General features: G+C 45.6%; 1 protein-coding gene across 2 annotated transcripts in view; it reads left to right on the top strand.

The window, feature by feature from the left end:
* The window catches only part of CTU2 (cytosolic thiouridylase subunit 2), a 167,402-nt gene that overhangs the window by 94,634 nt on the left and 50,942 nt on the right, over positions 1–21,826 (top strand). For both annotated transcript variants that reach the window (XM_086945812.1, XM_086945811.1), the window contains exon 11: positions 1,069–1,169. In XM_086945812.1, coding sequence (XP_086801938.1) covers positions 1,069–1,169 — 101 coding nt within the window. The remainder of the gene's footprint in view (positions 1–1,068; positions 1,170–21,826) is intronic.

The raw sequence follows: 21,826 nt of genomic DNA, 5'->3' as shown, positions 1-21,826 counted from the left end.
GGGCAGTTCCTATCCCAGTGGCCGAATGAGATTAGTATCAAGGCGCAACATGTCATAAACCGTTCATCACACACAAACTATGCCTAATCTCACACACACCTGTCCCTGTTTCTTCATTATGACCTGCTTTACGAGGAGGAGGTGCCTGTTTTTATTAGGGGTCCGTCGATATCTGATGAAAGTTCTGGGCCTTGCCGGGTAATCTATCATGGACTGGACAAACTGAAAATGTGGGCTTGTCATCATAACTCTGCTTTTTCTTTGTAGTAAAAATATGTGTATGGTCAACTGTAAAATAAGGAATGTTTGCCTGAAGCTTATTATTTTGTATAAAAAGAGAAGGCTGGCTTTGTAAATTCGAGCAGTCTCCCGAGAACATACATGCTGTTGTACTTCTAGGATACCTGTTACTGGTTGCAGCCAATAAATACGATCTTTGACTTCACCTAGAAGACTCTGTGTTTCTGTAGTCTGAAACAGGAAGGACTCGAGGTCTTTGGGTGTTCTCCCTGGCACCGCCGGGTCCATAAAAACCCGGTACCTCATTGCCACAAAAAGCAATACTAGCGAGCTTCTGTGGTGCTTGCAAAGTCCGTGTTGAATGAAAAGAGGCATTACAAGGATACTGAAGAATTGGGTGTGGGATGGAAATAATGTGCATTGCCCTCAGCAGCCAGGTGGTTGTATGTATTGGAGTAACTCGCAAGCAGCTCTGGAGACTACCAACCTTCAGTGAGCGGTGAAGGCACCACTATAAGTTAGGTCCTTGCTACCTCCCTGCATGGTTGTGCAAATTGCAGCTGCTTCTGACACACATTTGCTCTTCATCACAACATGCATTAATTACGTATCTGTTGAACCAGAATTTTTACTTTTCCAGGCGACGGTTCTGCTTGTCACCTGATCACAGAGGTGAGGTGATAAGTGAAGAGCAATATTATGTAGTAAGCAAAAAGACCAACACCGTCCAAGAAGACTAGATCTCTTGTGTGATAGAAACGGGTTCTGAAAAAGCCTGCTTCTCCTCTTTAAGTTTAACTTGGTCTTTATTCTTTGCTTTTCTTTTAGGACTAGTGAGAAGCTAGGTGTCGCTCCCAGCGGACCAGCTGCCTCTGCTGATGTAGTGGACCGTTGTCTTCTTTGCATGTGTTTTCTGGACACTCATTTTGGTATGTATGTCTTTTCATAATCTACTCTATACAGTGCTCGCCTCAAGTTACCTGTGTCCTACGACTCATGATAGGATTCAACAACTGTATTATGATCCTTTGTAATAAGCACATGCAATATTACGTGTGCTTATGTTTGTTTGTTTATTTTTCAAATCAATTCAATTATAACTTTATTTCGGTCTTTTAGACCATAAAAGTGCATAAAAAGTAAACATTTCCATCTTACTCTTAATCGATAGCTGTTTTTGTCACATTTATTGGATGTTAGAAATCACAATTTTCATGGTCCGTCCTAAGTATAGAATAAAAACCAATTGATCTATAAATACAATAAATATGATGAAATTATTTCAAACAATAAAAGTAATCACATTAAAAACTATCTAAAATCTTTCAATCGCACTCCTCATAATTACAATTTGTCAAAATATATAACATCCGATAGCTCCACCATTTTAAGAGGTTGAAAAATTCATCACTGGGTTCTTTGCAAATGTAAAATATAAATACAAAATATGTCAATTGTTTGCTAGAGTTACATGTAGCAGTATTACAGTTTCAAGCCAATTTTGGCTCTAATAAACATCACATTACACAGGATTCTAGGTACACAAAAAAACACCAATTGCGTGGTATCTGTCCTTAATGGACGCTCTGCCTCTCTACAGTGCCTTAAGTTCAAAGTGTTGCAGAGGGGTTTAATCCATCTTTTTCTTGGAGTGTCATATAAGGGACAAAAAAAGTATATGTGCATCATCTTCCTTGACCTCTGCCAAATTTTTACAAGACGTACATTTATCATAATCTTTATCATCACGATTACTGCCCCATTTGGATTTATTATTGTTTGTTTGTAGAACCCCATATCTAAATTTCAGGTACAAAGATTTGGCAATTTGCGGGCCCACCTCCTCTAGAAACGGTTCAAACTGGCCTATGTCTTTGAACAAGAGAAACAACGTAGTTAGGGATCCTAGACTGGAGTCATGTAGTAATTTACTGCTAATATAGGTCCAAAAAGATGACTTAACAACCTTACTACATGCCATAGTAAGATCTGAGGGCTCCTCCCAGTAGTGTGATAACCCTATTTTTTCAAACCAGGATGACACGTGATGGAACCATGGAATGGCCTTTGTTTATTTTATAAAGCGCATCTATCACACCACTAGAGTATCATGGCTCTGAAAACATGTCGTAAACTTCCGATTCTTATGCAGATTCTTAAATCGAGATGCAATTAGTCAGTAGGTCATATCAGCGCCAAGATGCTATTGGCAATCGTGCGCTTAAACAAACATATCAGTCAGTCACAAATCTTTATCCTATTTTAAAAAATAATGAAAGATACAGATTAATACATTTCAAACATTTAGACACAGTTCAAGTCGAATGTATAGTACAGTATGATCTTACAATCATACACATATTGAGTCCTAACTGAATACCTAACACCTATCTTAAAATTTGTTGAAATCAAGAAATGTGTGACATTTAGTCACACACAGATAGTAGTACTATAATGCCGCTTCAGTTTTCAGGCAATAAATGTCACAATCAGCCAAAGTGCAAATGCAACAATCACTTTCTCCCTTTTCGGGTATGACTTTGCTTATGAATTTTAAAACTAACAACCTTTTCAATTTAAGAACAATAAAGTGCAGGATCATTCACAAAATATAGAGTGCAAATGCATGGACCAAATTGTCCACTTTCAAATATATGAACAAGCGACTACATATAACATGCAATACTAAAACCTACATTTAAGATGGAAATTAATGTTCAAATTTCAGTCCCTTTCCCTTACATACTAAATGTATGGCAAATAAATATCTACTAAGACTAAAAAGATTTTCTGGGATGTATCTCCCTAAAGTTCTTAGCGCCTCTAAGTGTGACCTAATTCCTATGTTACGACAAATTGGTTTTATCCATTTTTAGGTCTCGCCTGTCGATGCGCAAGCGCATCGAGCAAGCGAGACTATGGGGGCTCATCCACTCTTTATCTAACTTGCAAGGAATCGTGGCGATTCCTTGCAGTGCCCGTGACTTTTAAGCTCAATGCGCATGCGCATTGAGCTTAAAAGCGCGTGCACATGCCCCCAGCCGCCTGCCTTGCCTACTCTCCCGCCCCCTCACTTCTTGTTTCATTAGGGATCGTATATGCTGGGCAAAAAAAATATGTATGTGGGTCATTTTCTACAGCATTTTGTGTACATAAGGTGCAGATAGCCTCTTTGTACTTGATATTATTGCACAACCACTCTGATGTATTGAATTTGATCTGTAAAACATCAAAGCGGAACTTCATATATAGGGACTTGGCTAAATGGGGTTGTATTTCATCGATGTATACTTTAAATGAACGGACTGGTTTTATAGATAAAACTGCATGGTCAACCTTCCTACTTTTTGTACTAGCATGCAGACTATCCTGAGTATACAACCTGTAGTTGTTTTTCAAGATTGTTTTTAAAAGATGTGTTAATGAATAGGGATCATCCCAATCCCTATTTAAACCTGGATTGAAAAACCAACTGTGCTCATGCCAAAGCCAGCGAAGTGTAACATTGTAACCAAGTCTTAATATCTCAATTAACCCCTCTTTTAGTGTTTGAGCTCTTGTAGGGTTCACAGACGGACCCAAAGCAACCAGGGTCTTCGAATGGCTTGGGGCTCGATTCGCCTGAGGTTTATATCTTGGATAAAGGGGAACATAGGTGTGCGTATTGGGAGCTACAACAGCATCCCTATGAATTTATTCTCTTTCATAGTAAGCGTATTCTGACTAATAATGCCCCAAAGTTCTTCACCATTGCGCCCTACACTTCTAAACTTTCAAGGCAGGTGACACTGCTTTAGATATACTTTCCTGTTGCTTTTTCACAATTGCCATGGAATTTTGAACCAAAATGGACTTGCATTTAAGCATCTGAGGATAATACTCAGGTAATTAAAATTGGGCACATATTCCAGTTTTTGTTTTCCAACAATTGTGTTTTTCTTAAAAGATTTGTGCAGATTTAAGGCTATGCATTTGGTTTTGTTTGAATTTATTTAGGGACATTTTTCCCTGCAGTACTCACTTGCAGTACTCACTAAAGCAGTCTAAAAGGTTTTGCAATCCCTTGGGTGTTTGTGATATTAAAATTGTGTCATCTGCAAAGAGTAGGGCAGGTACTGGCATCCCTCCTAACTTTGGTGAATCGTGCTTACAACCCTGAAGATGTTGTACATAATTACATATAGTGATACGAGGGTGGGTGCCAGTACACATCATTTGTCTTACTCCTCTTTTTATTGGAATTGCCTCAGTAACTTCGCCCCCCGTGTCCCCATCTGGCTTTTGCGTAGTTATCTTTGTGGAGATGTTCTATTTGAATCGGAAGGTCATCGGAACTCCCAGGATTTTTAGGGAGCTCCTAGGAATGAGATCAAAAGCAGCCTTAATATCTATACAGGCTATGTACCTATGGCCTCCCTGAAGTTTAATATACTTCCATACTATACACTACACAATAATCTGAAGACCTGGTCGATTGTACTAGTTCTAGCTCTGAACCCAGCTTGGTATTGAGACAGAATGTTATTTTCCTCTAGCCAATTATTACGCTTAAATAGGATCTGTTTTGCATAGATCTTCTGTAGAGTGTCTATTAAGCTTATTTGCCTGTAGTTAGCAGGGTCTTGGCGATTCCCCGTCCTGAAAATGGGAATTTTTTCGGCCTCATTCCATGATTCAGGTATTGGTGCTCCTGCAGCTAAAACATTGCAGAGTAAATTTACATAATGTGCCCAGACCATACTATCATGCCTCAGCAGGTCTCCTGGAAACTTATCTGGACCTGAGGCTTTCCCCAGCTTTAACTACTTTATTGCTACCACTGTATCATCTAGTGTGAAATAAGGGGTGCTGTTCAGTTCATGCCAGTCAACTACCCCAGGACTTATACCCTTCGTAGGATTGGCAGTTTTTACTGGATCTGTAGCATCCAGATAAAAGGCTGAAAACTGACTGCACCAGGTGCCTGGGTCCGGATAGTGATCCAGACTGGAGTTCCCGGTTTTATTTCTCTTTGCGAATAGTTTCCAAAAGCCCATATGATCCTTATTTTTTTGCTGCTTTAAGCAATTCATTCCAATTGCTTTCCTCCCAGTCTTTTTTTTTTTTTGCCTGCACTAATTGTTTCTTATAGTTTTTCCATCTAGCTCTTATATTTTCTATGCTGTTGGACCTAACAGCCGCCATCAGTAGATGCTTTGCAACACAGCAGTCCTTGGTGAACCTGGAATTATGTGAGGAATATTTAATGGTGTTCAATGACTCATGCGCAGGAGGGATTTTACTCAGGAGGATTGTTAGTTTCTCGGTCAGAATGCAGTGTATTTGCACAATAGGGACCTCAAATGAGGCCGAATTTGATAAGGAGCTAATACATCTGCAAAGGTGTTATAGATCTTTGCCACTGCTTCCGGGTTTCCAATAATGGAAGACCATTTTAGTGCTAATCAATGGGTTTAGATGAGTTACTCTTGGTACAGCTTTTTCCCAGATTCCAGATTTCAAAATATGTTCCCTCCATTGACAAGGACAGAGGAAAGTGATCCCAGTAATCTTTTGGCTTTACTTTTAAATCGATTAAGTTACCCTATGGGCTAATAATCACGAATATATAGTCGATTTTAGTCTTGGTATTTCCTCTTTTGAATGTGTATGCACTCTGACGACAGCCTGCCGTTGCATGCCCTCAATCCTTGCCCTGAGACCAATAGGACTATTTGCATTGCCGCCATTGCGCATGGAACAGAGGGTCCAGCTTCCAAAGGTGAAATACCTCTTGCCTTATTTTCTTCTTCTAGGAGGGTTTCTAGGCCCACAACAGGCTCAAACTTGCAGTTAAAATCCACGCTGAAAACCTGTCCTTAAGTTCCGATTCAGATTCTTAAATAGAAATGCAATTAGTCAGTAGGTCATATCAGCACCAAGACGCCATTGGCATTTGTGCGCTTTATAATGAATGAATACACATTTATATAGCGAATGGCTACCCATGGGCATCCCAGCACTTACTGTGGTGCCTATTTAAACTGTAAGCAGATCAAGGGAAGAGAAAGGTTTTAAGCTGCTTTCTGCATGATGATTAAATTCCAAACTTATGTGGTCGGGGAGCTGGTTCCAAAACTTAGATGTATTATATGAGAACCACCGACCACCAATTCGTGATCGCTTGATCTTGCTTATAAAGCATAACAATAAACAGACTTGCAGCTGTTATTTGGATTTTCTTCAATTAGGCCTAGGAAAAGCCAGGTCTTCGGCCTTTCCCTAAATTTCTGATTGCTGAAATGGCTCTGCACGGTTAACTTCGTGACTATCAGGTTCATCTTGGAGGCTGAACTCCGCAAGCTTGTGGGACAAGAAGTTGGGTTGGGTCTGAGAGTTCAAAGACTTGGTTGGTATACCACTTTATGTATTAAGAAGAGAGATTTAAACTGAACTTTCATTTATGGTAGAGAAATACGTTTTGGCCAAACTTGAGAAATGTGGAAGCTGCTCTGTGCCCTAGTAGCCAGTCTTGCTGTGAAATTCTAGATCAATTGTAGTTTTTAACAAGATAAACTAGTAGGCCTAGGTAAATAGTTACAGTAATCAAAACAGGATAAAAACAAATGCATTTAGAATAGTGATCCCTTGAGCAGGGGTAACTGATGGAGCACCTGTTTACGTGAGTGTAGTTGAAATAGGCATGTTTTAGTTCCTATGGATACTTGTTCTGATAGTCTGTGTGGAATAATTTTTAACACTCAAGTTCTTAACTATTGGCACTAACACTAGAGGAGGTCTTAAACTCTCTGGCCAAAAAGTAGATGGTAGGGGTGTGCCATCCGTTTCACCATTTTGTTTGTTTATTTTTGAGCCATTAAGCTTTAGATAGTTTGAACTCTTCCAGTATTGCACTTTCTCTCGCCAGAGTAGCAGATTTAATTACATTTTTGGAGCTGTTCCACATATCCTTTTCTTTCCAGGCGTAATCAGGAGAGTAGCGTTGTGTACAGTGCCAAAGCGAACCGTTGAATTTAGCAGTATCAGAGCTGTTGTGTATCTTCATCTGCCATACCACTCAGCTCATGTAGCGCTGATGTGATCGTCAGTTCTGTTCCATGTCCTTTTCGGAAACCCGTCTGTGCTAGGTGCATGAGATTCTTTGCAATCACATTACTCGAAATGAGCAAAATAACTGCTGTTTCCAAGATTTTGCTAAGGAACAGCAATTGAGAGACTGGCCTGTAATTTGAGAGTATTTCCAGTCTTTTTAGGTTTCGCCTGGCGAACAGCTGCACAAGCAGCGTTTCGCGCAGGCGAAAACTTTTGTTTACCAGTATGGACAAAAGTCCCGCCTCTCTGATCCATTGGCTAGCTCCATAAATGGAGGCTAGCCATTGGAAGAGAGAGGCGTCCGTCATTCTGCGAGGCGACTCGTGGGCATTCCTGAGATTTTTCCTCATCCAGCCCCTTTTATCACGTCAGTGCGGCGGTGGCGGGGTTTATGTTCGTCCAGGTTTCTTTTGGTCATTCCGCGGCCGACCGCCGCCGGAGGAAGTCCAGGTCCAGGTGAGTGCTGGCCGTTCCCGCACCCCCCTCCCGCTGTCCGTGCTTTTCCCACCCCCCCTCCCGCTGTCCGTGCTTTTCCCACCCCCCCTCCCGCTGTCCGTGCTTTTCCCACCCCCCCTCCCGCTGTCCGTGCTTTTCCCACCCCCCCTCCCGCTGTCCGTGCTTTTCCCACCCCCCCTCCCGCTGTCCGTGCTTTTCCCACCCCCCCTCCCGCTGTCCGTGCTTTTCCCACCCCCCTCCCGCTGTCCGTGCTTTTCCCAACCCCCTCCCGCTGTCCGTGCCTTTCCCCACCCCCCCTCCCGCTGTCCGTGCCTTTCCCCACCCCCCCTCCCGCTGTCCGTGCCTTTCCCCACCCCCCCTCCCGCTGTCCGTGCCTTTCCCCACCCCCCCTCCCGCTGTCCGTGCCTTTCCCAACCCCCCTCCCGCTGTCCGTTCCTTTCCCACCTCCCCTCCCGCTGTCCGTGCCTTTCCTTGTTAATATTTCAGTCAAGAGGAGCAGGCAGGTTCAGGCACAGGACAAGTCACCGAATAGCCTGCTCCCCTCCTTTCCGTTATCTTTAGCAGGTCACGATTTTAACACGGGCACGGTGAACGGGGTGGGGGGTCCTGAATAAATGAGCGGGTGCAGCGCTAAGAGTGGCCCCAAACTGGACCTTACTACAAACCTCGCTGCCCTGAGCCAGCCGGCCTCTTCCCTCGAAGCCTCCACTCAATGCTTGAACCCGGCACTTGTGTTTGCTTTTAAGAGGGGGGGGGGGCATGACCTCCTCGGACCCATCTCCACCTCTGCGCCTCGGGTTGTTTCAGAGCTTTTCCCAGAGTGTTGTGTTAGCGCGTTCAATGCTTGTTGAAGCTGGCACTCTATAAGTTACTTAAATTTGTCCTCGCCTAAAATGTTATTTATTTCGTATTGGTTTTTTTTCTATTTGCACCCCGCTGCCCAGTTCTGCATGTTTCATTTTGAGGGTATAGCGTCAAATCCAAAGTTAAAACGAGGCAAACAAACCCGAGAGAGTGCTCGAGGGAGATCTAACAACACCCGCATCACCCCGGGGTTGTAAAATGTAGACCATTGCTATGACATTTTTCATATTGGGTTAGTTCAAGCCAGCCAGGACTAAAACTCCCAGAATGCACTAGGTTATCTCGTAAAATGAGTTATACAGCGCTCTGCATGGCTTCAACCCACTCTAGTTTCACGCAGCTCGTTGTTCGAGACATTTATTCAGAATGGATTTTAGCTCGGGTTTTTGCAGACCCTGCACCGGTGAAATGTCACATCCGGTGCAGGAAGCAGACCACGGCCGGACCCAGACGGACCCGTCCCCTCATTGAAGGAGGCCTGTCCTGGTTATCTGAAATAAGGCTCCCTCACCACACACTGAATGCAGGGGTGTACACACACATTAAAGTATGAATGAACCGCAGCGTGCACGAGCCGAGCTTCCTTCAGAAGGGTTTGTAACTCGTAATAATAAATGCTTCGGACTCTAATAGTAAAAGCCTGCACCGTGTGCACCTGCTGGAGCTGCGAGAGTCCCGGTGGGAACTTCAAACGCCTGCCTTGGAAACTTGTTTTAAACTTGTTCGGCCCATGCTGAGCGGGTCTGGTCAGAGGGGCCCCGTGTCCGGTCGGTCAGAGGGGCCCCGTGTCCTGAATGGGTAGATGTTGTTTGGAAATGGATGGAGCTGGTGCATGCAAAGACAGCACAAAAACACGAGTGTCTTCATCTGACATGTGAAGCTATCCTTAGCCCTGCTCTGGGAAGGAGTGCACGCACACTCCCCGTGTCACCGAAGGAGAGCCCCCGCGAACTCTGAAGGCTGACCCTCCCCCACCCCGCGCCCGCAGACTGCACCGGTCTACCCCCCCTGGTGATTCACGGTGACGTCTGTTACATTACCGGGCACTGCGGGTCACCGCCGAGCACTTCAAATGCTGATTTATGCCTCGAGACTGCACCGTCGGTGCTAAGTGACCTCAACGCCGTGCCGAGATCAAGTTCACTTATCTGTCTGCGCAGCAGTCTGCCTCTGCCGAGACCACGTCTACTGGTGTGACTATCTTTAAACCTGCTTCTACTCCTGCTATTTCTTCATCTTTTCTCCTGTCCGTCAGTTTCTCTACTTATTGTATGTACCGTTCTGCCTTTCATTGATCGATCTGTCTGTCTGTCTGTCTGTCTGTCATGCTTGACTACCCCGGATCTATATTTTTTATGTACCTTGCCATCTCTCTATATATCATATTTACCTTCCAACCGTTCTATCCATTCCCTTTATCCTGTTTGTCTGTTCCTCCTGTTTACCTTTCTAGCTGTGCATGTCTGTCTGCCCGACTGGATCTCTATCTTCTTTGCCTTCTGCTCTTATTACGTCATGTCACTGTCTTTCTAACTATATGTTTGCCTTTCTATGCGACTGTCCGTCTTGGTCTGACTGTGTCTCTCTGCCCCATTTCTGTCTACATATCTACGCACTTTCGTCTAATAATCGCCTGCCGGCCCGTGACTGCCTCGGTCTGCCTTTCTATCCTTCTAGTCCCATCTATAAATGTGCCCCTGCCCTTCACTTTTCACTGGCACAATCGTAAAAAGTGAACCACCCCTCCCCCTCCATCTATTCGGTCGCCCACTTCCACCCCATGCTCGCAGCGTCTAGCTCTGGCGTACAGGTGAGCCTAAGTGGGCATAAGTTGGTATGGGGTTTCTACCTGTCGTGCACAGCCACCAGCGTGTCCGTGGGCACACATCGGCAGTATAAACTTTGCTCTTACAGTGAATATCAGTCTTTGGGGTAAAACACGCTCCAAGTGGGGAGAACATTCAAGTGACTACCAGACAGCGTCCTCCGAGAAAAGGGAAAGCTTGGTGCATTTTGCACCTTGGTTCATCCGGACGAGCACAGCTCATGCGCCCCAGAGAGTCTGGGTTAGACAACTGGCCAACTGTCAGATCTGTTCACAGGCTGTCAACGGGGCTTCATGCCGCTATAGACTGCACCTCAGAACAAACCAGGCTATTCCACTGACATGCACCCCCTCAACTTAATCCTCAACCCCCCTCTAAGAAGTCACGATACATGAAGGGTTAATGCACATGCAGTGGAAATCTAGGCGCTACTTCAATCGTGTTGTCACTGACTAAGCCTTTCACCCTTCAGTGGTCGATAAAATAAGTACCTTGAGTAGGATAACGTACGTTTCAGTCAGTAACTGGCAGGTTGCCCGCTGAATTGCGTGCCAGGAGCATTAACCCACTCTGCTGTCTTAACTAGCAGGACACACATTGCTTTGTCAGAGTCGGAAGGCATTGCGACAAGCCAGCACAGGGTTACAGTGCTGACATCCCAGCATATTGTTAAGAGGCTATATAATGAAGCGTTGTACTCTGACCATAAAATGTTTTGAAGCACTATGATACATTGCCGGATAATGGGAAACCCCAAACTGGGATTCTGTTTCTCTTTGATCTAAGATATGGGGGGGGGGGCATGGCTTGAAACCTTATGTTGCCAATACATAACGGATCACGTCAATAGTTCTAAAGTAGCCTATTTAGAGGGTGATATTGTACTTTTTGTATTGTACTATACTACACATGTATGCTGGTGAGCACCCAATGTTGGGGGGGCTCTGTGTGGGTGTGTGGGGGGGCTCGCAGTGTGTGGGGGGGCTGTGTGTGGGGGGGCTCTGTATGGGTGTGTGCGGGGGCTCTGTGTGGGTGTGTGGGGGGGCTCTGTGGGTGTGTGTGTGGGGGGCTCTGTGTGTGTGTGGGGGAGCTCTCTGTGGGTGTGGCATTTGCGAGAGATTAAACTATTGGCATTGTAAATGACTGCCATTTATTTATCTGTTTTCAAAACCAACACATAAATAAAAATGTTGTCATTTAAAATGCCAATAGCTCTAACTTTTGCAAAGGCGAAACCGTTGCATTGTAAATGCTTGTTTTAGTTATGGAGACACCAGAGCTGTTTTTAGTGCATCCGGAACAAGACTTTCCTTCACTGATGCGTTCACTGTTACTGTAACCCAGGTAAATATTCTTTGTACAACTCTGCTGGTGGTGGATCAAATGGGGATCCCGAGGGTCTGCATTGCTTCAATAGCAGAAGAAAATCACCATTTATAAGGCGATTACCGATATTTGTGTTGCTTGTTATGTCCTCTATAGTTTGGTGTCTCTCAACTGCCAGAGATACTTGTATGTGTTCTGTATTCTAACAGAAGTAGTTAACTCTTTGGGGGCATTGTTTCTTTGTACCTGTTGCAACCACTTGAGCTGGAGGGTCTCACAGCTCCTCAAATACGGGAAACTACTCATGTGAGATACTTGGTACCTCCAAAATTCTCTCAGAAAAAAACTTTTACCTTAGGCACTTTAATAGCCTTCATACATTCTCTTGGCTTTCTTCTATTCTAACTTATTCTCAGGGATATAACCATGACTGCATTTACTTTCTGAAAATCTTGCTGGTGCTTTCATCGGTTCATCTCTGGAGTATACCATAGGTTCGAAGATTTCCTTTGTTTCTTAAATGCTCTCATTAGGGTTAGTCTTTCTAAAGCTGTCTGAAGATCATAATGTTCCGATATCATGTGGGTAGGACAAGCACTCTTAGCACTATTTCAACTTGATATATTCTGACATAAAGCAACAACTGATACCGCCCTTTTTTTTCGATTCGTAATATTTAATGTTGTCGAAGAATTTTGTGTTTTATGTTGCATTACTTTTCAGAAAAATCGGGCCCCTTAATGATTTGTTCAAGGACGTCAATCATGTGTATTCAGTAAATCTATGTATTTTGTTACCTCCATTGCTGATGGTTTGCCAAAATGGATGTTCAAATCCTCTAAAAGCATCAGCTATGCATTTGTGGTCAATGTATCATTTATGGAGGCTGAGAAAAAAATGGAAAGCTTCCATTGAGACATTGGGTGATAAGTGACTACACAACTCCAAGTTGTGCGTTAGGGATCCTTCTATTTTATGACCAAGAAGTGTAAATGGGGTCGCAGCAAGAAAAATGTTTTTTTTGCTTTCCTCCCATGCTCTGTAGTTTATGCCAACTCTCCTTCCCGTTTTGCAGTATAGTGTACTGAGAGTATGGAATAGTCTAAATCGTTTACTTCTTTCCATGTATTGTTTTTTGTCTGAGAACCAAATTTCCATTATGACTAACAGATCCACATCCCAATCTAGGATTCTGTATTTATACAGTCATGCATTTTTTTACCCCTGAATGGGTATTTATTAGAAAATATTTAATGACAGCCGTACGGTTCAGCTGTCCCGTAGGCAGAAATGGGTCCTCTTGTTTTGCTGAATAGATTTACATAGTTCCCAGAATTTTGATTTTGAAGGGATGTATGGTCTACTAGTTGTAGGCCTTTTTCCTTGCGGTATGCCATGAACAAATGGCGTTTCAGGTTGCTGGTTGCGATCCGGGTGCAGATAGGCTTGCCTCTGATACTCTTTGGGCACTTTCCTCAAAAATGCTCAAAATTCATATTGAAAAAAAAAATTTCCAACAACAAAGTTGTCTCCTATCTCCACCAGATTCTTCTTGTCATTAACTTTTTTTCAATTTTTTTTATTTTTTATAAAAGACCTTTATTGTTCCACTCTGCAGAAACACAGCATTTGGTCTACAACCCTAATAGGGCCGGCTGCAAAAATCATATATGCATAGAGTTCAATCCGAATGACACAGCCTTTCAGCCGACAACCAAGTGTCCGGCGGCATATTAGTGCAAGTCTGGCACATTCAGATCCTGCAGTTCTGATTCAGAATGTACCATCAGCCTTTCTTTTACATATGAAATAAACCAAACATAGAAACAACCACCTGCCCCCTCCAACAACCCCCGGGATCCTAGCAGGGCGATAACCAATATCCAAATAGATAGCAATACCGAAGAAGTGTGAGTCTTATTGTCCTCATTCCCTTGAGGTACCTGTACGTTGCGCATATCCTGTATTTATATGAAATGCTTACTGAAAGGAGCTTATTAGACCACAAGAGCAGGAAGGTGGCATTGCCAGACATCAGAGTACGGCTAGTCGCATGTCATGAAGTGCAGTTTATCGATACCATACCACACCCCAATAAGTACCAGTGCAGGACCACATCAATAACAAGACAGTTGACATCACCGGAGACCACAATTGCAAGAAAGCATCAGTTGAGCAAGCTGGTATTAAACGGTGTGATGTTTCAGTCGTCAGGAAGTTTGGACAACATGTAGGCCGTATAAGGGCCCCAGATATCTCTTGGGTGGGAGGCAGTTCCTCATAATAACACGTCAGCTGGTCACGGCAATACGCCAACTCCTGCAACCAAGTCTTCAAGTGAGGCGCTCACCTCCCTCCCCAGCAAACTGCCACTCTGCGCTTGGCCATCTGTAACGCCAAGACCACTAAACGTCTCACACTGGCTGGCACACTAGATACAACACCTAGCAAACTGACGCGCGGGTCATGAGCAATCTTCACCGCCGTCATTTCAGACAACACCGTCGTCCCATCCATCCAAAACGCAAATACCCTGGTGCACACCCAAGCTAAGTGCATAAAGTCAGCCCCATCCATCCCACAACGTACGCAAACAGCCGAATCACGCAGCCCGTATCTAGCTAGCTGCGCTGGCGTGTAGTACCACTGCTGCAAAAATTTGTAGTGTATGAGTCTGAAGTTACCGTTAACCGCAAAATTGCCAGTCATGGCACAGCATTCAGACCAGTCATCATCCGTCAGTGGCTCCATCTAGCTCTGGCAGCCACATTCACACCTCCCTCATCCTCCTGCAACGCTCGATACAACCGCGAAACCAATTTCACACGAGTATTCGCAGTATACAGCAACTGTAATGCACTCAGCACCGGCGGCTCCGCTGGAAAAGACGGATATAGATCACGAACTGCAGCACGTAGCCTGACATAAGTACAGGTTGCCATGGTAACGTTAGTCTCATGTTCCAAAAAGCTTTGCAGTGGGATAAATTGACCCGCCGGAAAAGCATCACCCATGGTTTGGACCCCAGCACTTCGCAACAACTGAAGAGCCTCAACCTCACACGACACCGAGATGTCAGCATGATGTAATAAAGGCATGGCCGGCACATTTATAGCGGCAGTCTATTAGAACGCTTCCCTAGTTCCTTCCAATCTCTAGCAATACATTGCACTGTGTCTACCTCGCCCTTCTCATATACTGAGTGCGGGGTTCACCACCATCGCCTTTAAGGGCAATGGATATACTGCACCTGCCTCAATTGCCACATGAGGAGTATATGGTGGTGCCGAGATCCAGTAAGAGGCGAAATGTGCCCGAGCACAGAGATAGTACAAGTGCATATCCGGTACAGCAAACCCGCCCATTTCGTAAGGCTTGACCAGAGTGTCCCATTTCACCCGGGGCTTCTTACCACCCCAGGCCAAAGTTACTAACAAAGATTGAAGCGTAGTAAAAAAATGAGACGTCCGAGCCAGGGGATATTAATAAAGAAATATAGAAACCTAGGGTGTGCCACCATTTTAATCAGGGCAACCCGATCAGCAAATGATAGGGGTAGTCGCGTCCAGCGGGCTACCTGATCCTCCAGCTTCGAAATCGCTACACCATAATTAGCTCGGATTATTTCTTGGGAATCTCTATGTACCCAAACCCCCAAGTACCGAACAGGTTCCGTAGCCCATGCCAATGGGAATTCCAGCTGAAAGGGTCGTGTAATGTCAGTCAAAGGCAATAATATGGATTTATCCCAATTTATCCATAGCCCAGAAAAGCGTTCGAACCGGATGTACTCCCGAATCACCCCCTCCAGGTACCTATCTGGCTCCCACACATACAGGACCATGTCATCAGCGTACATGGATACCGCTAGTGATCTGAGAGGAAAACGCAATGCAGCGACCGCGTGTCGTTGCCGCAAAATACAGGCATGGGGTTCTAAAAGGATGGCAAATAACAGGAGCGAGAGTGGGAAGCCCTGCCTCGTTCATCGCTGTATAGAAAAGGGCGCCGACACTCGTCCATCAATCCGTACCCGGACAATCAGATTAGTATAAAGCAAGGTGACCCAGGACGTAAATACAAAAGGCACCCCCATGCGATGTAATACCGTTATCGCTTCAGATTGGCCACTATAGGCGGCCGCGCCTTTTCTAATGTTGTTCCGGCAGCCTGGAACAACCTACCAATCTAACTTCGTAAGGAACCCAACCTGCTGCCTTTTCGCAGGATGCTAAAAACTGTTCTCTTCCGGGAAGCCTGCCGCGTGCTGTAATTCGATGACTGGCCCTATGAATTTTAGTGTGTACCTGTCATGCGCTTAGAGACCCCGGGGTGGTGATGCGCTATATAAATATAAATAAATATCATATATCGCCATGCAACAGAATCAAATGCTTTGGCAGCGTCCAGCAGGACCGCCACCGCAGCAAGGTCCGGCTTAAATAGATGGAGGACCGCAAATAAAGCTCTCAGGTTATGAGATGTAGAGCGCAGGGGGTCAAAGCCAGACTGGTCCAGTAGTATCATAACAGGCAACAACAAGCATAGGCGAGTCGCCAACACTTTGGCAAGTATCTTCACATCAGTATTCATCAGGGAGAGCGGACGGTAGGACTCACATTGGTCCTGTAGCTTACCCGGCTTCGGGAGGGCTACTAGCAGGGCCTCTCGCATCGTCGTCGGTAGCTGCCCCTGATCTAAAGCTTCCTCCAAGACTTCCGCTAGGTGAGGTAAAAGTAAGTCCACATATTCCTTATAAAATTCAGATGGTAGACCGTCAGTGCCAGCAGCCTTGCCGTTAGGCAAGTCCTCAATCGCATCCCTGAGTTCCTGCTCCATGATGTGATGCATTTAAAATTCCTGTTGTCCCTTCGACAACCAGACCAACGCTATATCTTCTAAATACTGCGCTATCTCGTCCTCACAGCCGTCTCCCTATGTTCGTACATTTGTGTGTAATATTGCGTGAAACAATTCAGTATACCGTCCGCATCCGTCACAGTTCCGTCCCCATCTTTAATTTCTTGTACTACGCAGTGCTTAGCCCATGGGTCTTTGATTCTATCGGCCAGCCCACGCCCCGGTCGACCACCTTCCCCATAATACCGTGCCCTGGCGCGTTTAGATAAATATTTGACCTTTTGTTCTGCCAGTTCATTATACTCTGTAACTTTCAAACGTGTGTCAGCCAAAAGAGATTTTGTCGGTAGTAGCTCATATTGCCGTTCTAGTCCCATCAGCTCACGCACTAGTCTGTCCATGGCACCCCTTAATGACTTGAGCACCCAAGCCTGCAAACCAATACACGCTCCTCGCACCGTCACCTTAAAGGCCTCCCAGACAATGCACATGTCATCCACAGAGCCAACATTCTTGACAAAAAATTCCTCAATTACTTCTCTCAAGCTCTCACGCAACACCAAATTCGACAGGGCACCAGACGGCAATCGCCACGAAAATGGCGCAGGCGCATGTGACTGCAACCATACCTCCATAAGGACGGGTACGTGATCCGACAGCGTGCGAGGCAAATGTCCTGCCCTCATCACCCAACTACTGACATCCTTCGTCACGAGCCAGTAATCCAAACGTGACCATGTATCATGCGCAGACGTATAGCAGGTACCTTCTTTCGCTCCCGGATGGCCAAGGCGCCACACATCCTCCAAGCCAAGCTCTTTCATTCCATCCCATACCGCTCCAACCGCTCTTTTAGTCAAGCTTTGCCGGTCATCCTTTCTATCTAAATCACAATCCAACGTCACATTCAAATCCCCACCACAGACTATTGCAGAGGGAGGTAGGGCATACACCTTATTCCATAAAGTGACATAAAACTCAGGATTGTCAGTGTTCGGTCCATAAACATTGACCATTGTTATTAGTGTCCCACACAGTTTGCCATGCAAAATAATATAGCGACCTTCTTTATCAACATCTTCATGTAAACTCTCAAATGGTATGTTCTTCATCAATATCATGACTCCACGCACATACGAGGAATATGCTGTTGCCAGTCTAGTGCCCGCCCACTGCTTAGCCACCTGTCCGCCGCCCGCCCCCTAAGGTGCGTCTCCTGCAAAAAGACTACCTGCACATCATGCCTATTTAAATACGCTAGCGCCTGCCTGGTCTTCTTTGGCTTGTTTAGTCCCGCACATTCCAGGAGATCCAAGATATCTTGCCTCCCTTATCCATACTGCCCACCAGCATGTAGAGCCTGAAAGCTAGCCAACAGACCTTCTCTCTTCCGATAATCAATAAGCAAATCATTCGCCCTCCAACCCCAACAATTATGCTCACAAGTGTACATCCAGTATTTGCATTTAAGGAACCCCTTGGAAACCAAAAACATGTCAACCAGTAGGCCCCGATCCCACAGGCCACCCACCTCAACCCCCCACCCACTTCAGCTCCCCCAACCTGCCACGCCACATCCCACCCCTCAAACTTCCTTCCCCATTCTCAACCGTAAGTAAATTGTGGGGTACTCCCATATGTGGGGGCATAGAGGTGCAGAATTCCCGTGTGTGAACACGGGAAGTGTCCAAGCCACCATAATGAACATCCTACGTTTACCACCAGGAGTCTGTATCCTGCTATTTCTGTAATCCCCAAACATCATACTTGAAAGGGCCAGATACCACATACATACTGATACAGCACCTTCAAATTAACACAGTCTTGAACTTTGTGTCCCACAGAGCATATATCCCACCAGTACATACGTTGCGCAATGGCCTGGAGAAAGCAAGTTTAACAGCAATATTTAGGAAAGCGACCCCAGCTCGACAACATTCATGTGGTCATCTGTCCAAGCAACAATCAACACATTGTACTTAGGGTTACGTTCAGCTGTCGGCGTTCATGTCGTCGTCTTCCTCCTGTGCCACTGCGAAGTCACGTTTACGCTTCTTCTGTTTCTTGGCATACTCCATGGCAGCCTTCGGAGAGGTAAAGATTTTATTATCCGACGGCGCATCAATCCGCAGCCGAGCAGGGTACAACATGGCATACAGTATTTCCTCTTTCCGGAGAAGCTGTTTCACGCCATTGAATTCTTTCAGCGCCGCCTGTACAGCCACAGTAACGTCAGGAAAAAACTCCAACTTCTTACCTTGATACTCAATAGTGCCTTTTTCCCGTGCCAACCGTAGCAGAACATCCCTGTCTCTATAGTTTAAAATGCAAGCAATGATAGGGCGCGGTGGTGCACCTGGTACTGGTCTTTTCTCTAGCGAGCGGTGCGCACGCTCCACAATAAACATTCGGGAAAGCTGGTCAGACCCAAATAGATCCACAAACAAACGTTCCATAAAATCCTCCATCTTGCCCACATTCGTGGATTCCGACAGCCCCGTAACGCGGATGTTATTGCGCCAGGACCGTCCTTCCAACTCCTCGTTCTTAGCTTGGAACACTGCCAGCACCCGCTCCATGCTGAAGACCTTATCTGTGACTGTTGTAAGGCCATCCTCCGCAGCTGATACTCTCTGTTCCACTTCATCCATTCTCTCATTCTGCCGTTCAAATTGTGTGGACATGTGGTCAAGCCGCCACTGCCTCCATAGTTCCCTCTATTGACTGTAATATCTTTTGCATTGCGAGGAGTGTGGCCTCCAAATTTGGCGCACCTCCCGACGCTCCCGCATTCTCAGCTTCAGATGCGGCCTGAGATGAGGACAACGCGGTTTTGCGCATGTCAAAGTTAAGCTTCGGTTGATTCCGCTCAGGCCTGCCCATATTGCTACTAGGCAAATCAAACGTAAACTAGTCACGATAAGGCTCCTGCAGTGTAGAACGAGCAGGCCGTCAAGTGCCCACTCCAAGTAGCTAATTCCACAGCAGCACGTGCAAGAGCTTAACACTGCAAAAGTCCGCAAAAGCGTTTCGCCAGAGCTAGCCGCCGCAATCCAGAACTAGCAGCGTTCCAGAACAGTCACTGGTGTCCAAGGCCACTCGCCAATCTATCGCTCCCATAGACTATCCAATACTGGTGGAAATCAGGCCTCCAATTCGGTATTGTTCTCAGTAGCCAGGAAAATTACATCAGCCAATATCTCTTCCCGGGGGTAATGGAGCCCCCCAGCGCATCGGCCCGCGAGGCCCCGAAGCCTCCCGGGAGCCCCCAGTCTCTTAGTTGCCACTATCCAAGCACTCCGGCCCTCGCCCACCGCAGTTCGCACGGCCAGGCTCAGGTCAGCCGCGCGCCCCCTCCGCAGCCCCGGCCTCCCTTAAATCCCAGCCCCACTCACCGCTATCGGGCCGGGCAGCAGTGTAGGCCCAGCGCGGCCAGCCGGGGCAGCTCCGGAGCCAAGCTCTACCGCCCGTGTTCCAAACTTCCTCTGTCTTCGCTTCGGCGGGTACAGCAGACCCTCCGCACCTCCGGGGCACAGCACCACTGGTCGACAGGCCGCAATCACAGCGCCAGGCGCTGGGAAGGCCCCAGCAGACTCAGGCCAGCTCCGGTCGTCATGCGGTAAAAATCGCAGCGGTAGAAATGGTGTACCAATACACGCTGTCAAAGGGCTCCGCCGTCCGGTATTAGCTCGAAACAGCTCCGCAGGTCTTCATGCATAAATTACCACTGAAATTTCAGGCAGTAGACGCTGGATGTGGCGGATATTGGACAGATTTTAGGCTCCGTCTGGCAGAGCCTCACATAAGTGCGGCCATCTTGCCGTGCGCCCTCTAGCGCCCCTCTTGTCATTAACTTTTTCACTAAAAATGCATCCCCATCCAAACAAATGCAGTCATTATTTTAAAGGCAAAGAGCTAAAAGTAAAGTGCAGATAGCTGTAAACAGGTTTATGAAGTGTCTATATGATTAGCTATTCAGTCATATAGCAACTCCAAACTTTGTTCTCATGTGAGTTGAGGCACAACCCCATTAAAGCAGTGTATTGAGTGTGGAAACACTGGACCGTCAACCAAGGTAGTTCTTAATATCTGTGTGGGATGCTGAAGCGCTTGAATACAGGGGCTGCGTGCTACACTTTGGCTGGTGTGAGGTTGGAAAAGTGTTGTCCTTCTATTGGTTCTATGTTGGAAGTATTTCGATGTTGTGCATAAGGATCACTTAGGCGTTGTTGTGTAGTTTCCACTAATCAGTAGGAACTGCATGTTTGCGGACAACATACATTCAGGATGGTGATTCCATGCACCTCCGTGAGATATATTGTCCCTTGGAACAGCTAGCTTGCAGTGCCACTGTTAGCCCCTCTAAACTTGAACAGAGAGCGAACAGTTTTGGCAACCACTGAACATGAAAGTTCTTTCCCTCAGGAACTGTGGTGACAGACTTCGAACTTTCCGCTTAGTCACTCGTGCTTTCTTGTGCTCCGGGACTTATACAGTGAATACACAAAGCAGCGTTTTCATTATTTATTGAACCGTAGTGATTAATGTGACAAAGAGAAGGCAACTGTAGGAAAAATGGATCGCATACATGCAAGAATCATACTAATGCCTACCTTATTCTGTCATGGACTCAGTGCTTAGCAGTGTGTTGGATGAACAGGTGGAGAAATTGACTGGCAGTTTATGGTTTTCTGTAAACTGGTATCTTTGAGCAGATCCTCCTGTCCCTTTATGCTATTTCATGTGATCATAGTTACTAAGCTGGTTACTGCATTTTTGTTGTTCATTCTGCAATATTTTGTTTAAAATGTATGGTCCTGAGCTGTACGACTTCCAGCCCGTGTTAAAGTTGTACATTAATGTGGTCTTGTAACTTTGTAGGTTCTTAGGCAGTGTGTTTTCTCAATTCTCAGGATTTTTTTGCAAACCGGGGTCTAATTTAGCATATAGTTATATTTTTCATACATTGTGCCCTGTCCATACCCGAGACTGCTTTGTGCCCCTATGTCAGTATAGTGACACAGTTGCTTCAGAGCATGGTGACATAGAGGCGTAGAGCATCTTTAGTTTACCCTAAATTTTCTATTTACTTTTAAGTGATGTTCTGTAGAATTAGACATTACATGTCATAGTGCCTGTAGGAGGCTGGCTTAGTATATGGT

Source organism: Lissotriton vulgaris, chromosome 12, assembly GCF_964263255.1.
Source record: "Lissotriton vulgaris chromosome 12, aLisVul1.2, whole genome shotgun sequence".
In the NCBI taxonomy this organism is placed as follows: domain Eukaryota; kingdom Metazoa; phylum Chordata; class Amphibia; order Caudata; family Salamandridae; genus Lissotriton; species Lissotriton vulgaris.
This window is presented reverse-complemented; position numbering and strand designations above follow the sequence as displayed.